At 38.6% G+C, this 7035-nt stretch overlaps 1 protein-coding gene across 1 annotated transcript in view; it reads left to right on the forward strand.

Moving 5' to 3' along the window:
• The window catches only part of Rnf4 (ring finger protein 4), a 19817-nt gene that overhangs the window by 7906 nt on the left and 4876 nt on the right, over positions 1-7035 (forward strand). Inside the window, exons 2-3 of the mRNA XM_021210925.2 lie at positions 950-1107; positions 5757-5883. Coding sequence (XP_021066584.1) covers positions 1099-1107; positions 5757-5883 — 136 coding nt within the window. The 5' untranslated portion in view covers positions 950-1098. The remainder of the gene's footprint in view (positions 1-949; positions 1108-5756; positions 5884-7035) is intronic.

The following is a 7035-nucleotide window of genomic DNA, read 5'->3' on the forward strand; positions in this document are numbered from 1 at the left end:
TTCTTCTTCTTCTTTCTTCTTCTTCTTCTTCTTCTTCTTCTTCTTCTTCTTCTTCTTCTTCTTCTTCTTCTTTGAAACTGAGTTTGACTAAATCTGAAGTGTTTTCTGAACTGAGCTGTCTGGGCACTAAGGTTACTGGTATGCTGCCATGTCTGGCTTTAATGTGGGTGCTATAGAAGTTTGGTCCTCTAATCCATAAGACTTTTCTCCAGCTCATTGTAAAGATATTTTTGTTATAATCTTCTGAAATAAGATGTGCATATGAGATAATACATGCTTGGGGGGCACATTTCATAATGTTCACTCATATGTAAGATACTTCCTAAAACCAAAAGCATAATGTACATTGGAATCTAGCAATTACAGCATATCTGGGACTATTCTATGGTCTGAATGGTTTGTTGGGAAACTTGCAAAAAGTTTCTGAGGAGCTATCATCTTAGTTCCTCAGAACCTTGGAAGGATGGTGAAGTCCTAGGACAGGGAGACTGCTTGGCTTAGGAAACTCTGTTCCCTTTCCTGATTGCTAAGGAGTTACTGTATTCCAGTAAGCAACTAAAACTTGTCTTTAAGCTCCTGGAGTTACCACAATACTTTTACTATATTTGAAGCAACCAGAAAAAAGAGGCCAGGAGGGACTGCAAAAGTATAGCTCAGTGTTAGAATACAGGAAGCCTTCCATTCAATCCCAAGTACTAAAAAGGAGCTTAGTAGAAGATGGTATGATAGTTTGGATTGTAGACTTTGGGATTACCTAGTTCTATATTCAACAGTAATCTTCCTCCTAAATGAATGTAGGGTAAGGATACAAATTAGACAAAATCTTCAGCAAAGCATCCAGGTAGAAGAAAAAACACTGGTAAATTGTGTGTATCGTATATGTGTATATGTAAGTTTTTTCAACAATACAAATAGCAACATTTATTAAGTTGGTATTTTTGTTTTTCAGAATTTGGAAATACTGCACATCTAGTTGGCTCCAAATTGTAAATCACAGGATGAGTATTCAGTGGGCATGAGAGATTGAGAACATCCTACCACACCATAAACCTTGGTGTAGATCACTTCCTTTTCTGTGGATTGAAGCCAGAGAGCACAATGAGTACAGTAAGTTTTCTTACTTTATAAATTTTATTACCAACATTAGTTAACTATCTTGTTCCCTTGTAGCATAATAAAGAGGACTATAAGCCACATGTTATAGTACTGGTCCCTTATTCCAGACATTGGAAAGTTGAGCTACAAAGACTAGAAGTTGACAATAGTCTTGAGTTGCACAGTGCTCTGTCTCTAAAAATCAAATAAGTAAAAACAGCTGATGGGGCGTCTCTGTCGTTTATGCACAAATCCCTGATTACATTTCCCAGCAAAACTGAAAAATCGGTTGTGATGTGCACCTGTCCATAATCTAAGTAGATGGTAATTAAACCTATAGTCCATTGATAAATTGAGGCAAGATCACACACAATTTTAAATTCAAGGCCATATTCATGTACTCACTGAGATCAGACCCTAGGGCTGGGCAGATGGCTCAGTGAATAAAGAGCTTCCTATGCAAGAATTAAGGACTTGTGATTGGTCCCATTAACCACATAAAAACTGGGTAGCAGAAATCTTTGTGCTTAGGGAAGGAGGAGACTTGATTCCCAAGGGCATAATTGTCAACCAATCTAGGAGAAACACAGTTTATTACTACATAGTAAGAGGCATCTCAACAGATCTGTTGGTTAGGAAGAAGGGAAGACTATTTCTGTTTTTCAGCATGCATGTCAGGTGGCTCACAACCTCTTCTTCCTCCACCTCTTTTTTTTTTTTTTTTAAGATTTATTATTATATCTAAGTACACTGTAGCTGTCTTCAGATAGCATCAGAAAAGGGCATCAGATCTTATTAAGGATGGTTGTGAGCCACCATGTGGTTGCTGGGATTTGAACTTAGGACCTTCAGAAGAAAAGTCAGTGCTCTTGCCTACTGAGCTATCTCTCCAGCCCTGGCTCACAGCTTTCTGTAACTTTAGATCTAGGTGATCTACTAGCCTATGAGCACTAGGCATGCGTGTGGTATACAAATGCACACAGAAACTCTTAATTTTTTTTTATTTTTTTAAGATTTAAAAAAAGTAGAGAGCAGGAAAGGAAAGACCTAGTCTTAACAAATGTATTAACTACTATTCACAGGTTTGTGAACTGGTTCAGTTGTTTGAGTCTTGGGGCCCACATGGTAAAAAGAGAGAACTGACACCTTTAAGTTGCCCTCTAACCTCCACTCGTGTAATGGAATATGTGTAGATCACAGACCCAAAACAAAATTTAAAACTGGGTCTAGAGCTAGGCGATGGTGATGCATGCCTTTAATCCAGGCACATGGATTTCTCTGAGACAAAGCCACCCTGGTCTATGTAGAGTTCCAGGACGGCCAGGGCTACACAGAAATCCTCTCTCCAAAACCAAAACAAGGAAAAAATTGGATCCAGAGAGCTGGCTCAGATTAAGAGCACTTGCTGCTTTTCCATGGGACCTGGGTTCAATTCCCAGCACTCACGTGTCTGCTCAGAGTTGTCTGTAACTCCAATTCAGGAGATCCAATGCCCTCTTCTGGCCTTCAAGTGGTACATAGATATATACATGCAGGCAAAATACTTGTATATTTAAAGTAAAACTTAAAAATTTTGTAAAGGATGACTTTTCACTTTTGATCATCCTTGGTTGCATGTAAGGTAGGTTCAGGCTGGACTCACTTGGGTTACAGAGTAAGGTATCCTAAACTTTTCCACTTGTAACTTTTCTTTGGAAAAATTTTTATGACCTCAGGTATTGACATAGATGTGCATTCAGATCCAGTCAGTATTTGTTACTAAATCATGCTTTTACTCTAAATAAATTGTTTGGTATAAAATTTTTGTTGTTGTTGTTGGTTTTTCGAGACAGGGTTTCTCTGTATAGCCCTGGCTGTCCTGGAATTCACTTTGTAGACCAGGCTGGCCTTGAACGCAGAAATCTGCCTGCCTCTACCTCCCAAGTGCTGGGATTAAAGGCTTGGTATACATGTAACTTTACTAAGTTTATTAAAGTAAAAGTAAGTTATAAATGAAATAGATTTTTTTTTTCGATACAGGGTTTCTCTATAGGATATTTTTTATAAAGAATTATATGGAGGGACTGGTGAGATGGCTCAGTGGGTTATAGCACCCGACTGCTCTTCCCAAGGTCCGGAGTTCAAATCCCAGCAACCACATGGTGGCTCATAACCATGTGTAACAAGATCTGGCGCCCTCTTCTGGGGTGTCTGAAGACAGCTACAGTGTACTTACATATAATAAATAAATAAATCTTTAAAAAAAAAAAAGAATTATATGGAAATGTGGCTTACTGACAACCCTAAGTAGGACCCCATGCCCCACATAATAGAAGGACAGAATTGATTGCTGAAAGTTGTCCTCTGATGTTATGTGCGCATAGTAGCACAAATACATGCATGCATGCATACAATAAATGTTTTTTTAAAAATAGTGAATTAGCCAGGCATGGTAATAGAATTTCTTACAAACATCACCTGTCAATAAAAAAGATGATGGCCAATGAGCTGAGGCAGGAAGTAGGAGGTGGGACAGTGGCAGGAAGAGAAAGGGTTCTGGGGAATAGTGATAGTATAAGAGAGATTCAAAAAAGCTGACGGGAGACTGAAATAAACTAGCATGTACCTGAATTTAGGATAGAATTGGGAGATTCTGAGGAAAAAAAGGGAGCAAGATAACTAACCAAGTGGTAAGCATAGAGTAGTTTAAATAGCCTAAATAAGTTTCAAGCTAGTCAGAATATGAGCCAAACCTTTTGGCCTAATCATTCATTCATTCATTTTTTATTTTCTTTTGTGTGTGTGTGTGTTCTTTTTTTCTTCTTCTTCTTCTTTTTTTTTTTTTTTTGTTTCTAATCATTAATAAATAGTCTCAGTCCTCATTCTGGGAGTAAGGAAAGAAAAAAAAAAGCAGATTTTTGGGCTTTGTGATTTATTTATTTATTTATTTTTTTTTGGGTGGGTTTTTGTTTTTGTTTTTTGAGACAGGGTTAATCTGTAGAGCCCAGGCTGTCCTGGAACTCACACTGTAGACCAGGCTGGCCTTGAACTCAGAAATCCACCTGCCTCTGCCTTCCAAGTGCTGGGATCAAAGGCGTGTGCCGCCACTGCCCGGACAAATTTCTTATTTTTAAGGCAAGGTCTTATATAGCCTGGAACTCAAAAGATACACCTGACCGCATCTGGGGTGCTAAAGAAAATTAAAAAACAAACATCAGACATACTAGAACAGCATAATCTAGAGATATACAAGTTTTTAATTATATGCTAAATAATTGTATCTGCAATTATAATGATAAGAAAATACTACAAGTCATGTTAGTAATTGAATCATTCAGTTTATGTAATGACAAAAAATGAGTGTGCAGTAAAAATTTCTAATATAGCAGTAATCTTGAAAGCAAGTAACTGCTTCTTTCACAGGTGTCATGAGTAGTGTTTGTTGGCACTGGACAGCATGGCATGTTCTATGCAAATTTTGTGAGTTGCATTTTCAGAACTAAAGCTATAGTGAAGTCATACGATGCAACATGGACAGATAATAGGAGAAATAATTCATGATGCATTTGATTTTTGAGTTAATTTTTTGTCTTTGTAGGTTCAGAAAATTGTTTTCATGGCCCTCCCTCCCCATTCATTTAGGTGACCATATATGGCATCGTAAACCACATTTGGTTTTGTTGACTTACTTGTCGTCGTTGTTTCTATTTTATTTGAGATAGGATCTTACTGTATATTCCTGTCTGGCCTCTTGCCTTCCTGTGTAGACCAGGGTACTTTTGAACTCATAGATCCTTCTGCCTGTCTCCCAAAGTGTTGATTAAAGGTGATCCATAGTTTTTTGGTTTTGTTTGTTTTGTTTTGGTTTTTTTTTTTTTTTAGATTTATTTATTTATTATATGTAAGTACACTGTATCTGTCTTCAGACACTCCAGAAGAGGGTGTCAGATCTTGTTACGGATGGTTATGAGCCACCATGTGGTTGCTGGGATTACTCCGGACCTTCAGGAGAGCAGTCAGGTGCTCTTACTCACTGAGCCATCTCACCAGCCCAGTTTTGTTTATATATCCCATGCCCTCTTCTGGTGTGTCTGAAGACAGCTACAGTGTTTCCCTAAGGCCTAACAACCATGTGATTGCTGGGAATTAAATCCATGACCTCTGGAAGAACAGTTACTGTTCTTAACCACAGAGCCATTTCTCCAGCCCCGTGATCCATAGTTTAAGAAGCTATGTAAAGAAGGCTGTGTAGAGATCCTTTGCTTATAGAGCACACTCTTCAAGATTGCACATGTGATCCAAACTCAGAACAAGTGTTTTGAAACAGAAGTTTCTTATCAGATGTAAAACTAGCATTCTGACATGGGCAAAGTGACACAGACCTTTAATCCTAGCACTCAGGAGACAGCTAAAGTGGAACTTTGAATTCTGGGACAGCCAGGGCTATACAGCAAAACCTTTTTATCAGATGAAACAACAAAAACCATTTCATTTTCTCCCTGTGCTCCGGAAGTGCCACAGATTTTGTGGTGATAGAATGCACATCCTCTGTGGGTGCAGGCACAGACAAATAGGACAACCAAGTTGAACCATTACCTAACCTGTGTACTTTTTTACTCTTCTTGAAACCCTGTCAAATCTGGAACTCATACAACTGCTTCTTTCTCCCTTGATGACCTTAGAGAAATCCTCAAAGAAAGCGGCGTGGTGGGACTGTAAATTCTAGACAAACCCAGAAGCGAACTCGGGAAACAACGTCAACCCCTGAGGTTTCCTTGGAAACAGAACCCATAGAACTTGTGGAAACTGGTAAGAGGGCTAGAAATACTTGACTGTAATATTGACAAGTGGATGTAGTGCAGTATTTTATGCATGTGAATTGAACCCAGTTTATGCCTGTTAATTTGCCAACTTGAGGCCTTAGGGAAAGTTACACCTTTTTTCTTCCCAATTTATGTGTATGAGTGTTTGGCTTCTGGTGTATGTCTGTGCCCACGTGTGTGCCTGGTGCCTACAGAGGTCAGAAGATGATTGTATTCCCTGGAACTGTAGTTACATATGGTTGTGAGTTGCCCCATGGGTGCTAGGAACTGAACTTGAGTCTTTTACAAGAGCAGCAAGTATTTTGTAGCCCCTGAACTATCTTTCTAGCCCCAGGCCACACCTTCCTGAGACTGTCTTCCTGTTTTAGGGAATGCTTAGTATAAAGGGGAAGTTGAATTTGTGCCAAAATGCCCTTGGGACCATGAATGGCAGGCAGATTGTACCCAACAAATGTTAGCTGTTGGAAACTCTTGTACTTTATATTTTATATGCATGTGTAATCTTAAGACTTAACTATTCACGGCTTACAACAACAATGAGTAAAGCTACCCCCTTTGGTATTGTGGTATCTGTTTTGAAGCAGCCACTTGGCTTATGAACTTCTCTTGCTTAGCTTGGTGAAATACTTGAATTTTCTCTTGCGGTTTTCATTAAGGCAAAACTTCTAAAGGCAATCTTGTTAATGGCTGTCATTGTTAGAGCTTGGTTTAGACAGAGGCCAGATTGGATTTTCTTCTGCCGTCTCAGGAAGTGTCATGTGGCTTGGATCGAACCCCTTTGCTCTGCTGTTTTTCATAACTCATGCCTAAGAACTGTTGAAGCAGTGAGCTATAAACATAGATAGCTTAGTAGAGCACGTGTTTAATATGCAAGGCCTTTGTACAGCCCTTAGTGCTGCAAATGTAAAAAAAAAAAACTAAGGGGTTATGCCAGGGAATAGGTACTTGATTTCACTTATCTTAGAGTTAAAAAGAAGCTTAACATATTTCATGTGTGATGGATTTCTTGGACTTCACAGGGTAGTTTCATTTTCTGTTTGGACTCAGCTTCAAAATTTTTTTTTTTTTTTTTTTTTTTTTTTTTTTTTTTTTGGTTTTTTGAAACAGGGTTTCTCTGTATAGCCCTGGCTGTCCTGGA

This window comes from Mus pahari, chromosome 13, assembly GCF_900095145.1.
Source record: "Mus pahari chromosome 13, PAHARI_EIJ_v1.1, whole genome shotgun sequence".
Taxonomy (NCBI): domain Eukaryota; kingdom Metazoa; phylum Chordata; class Mammalia; order Rodentia; family Muridae; genus Mus; species Mus pahari.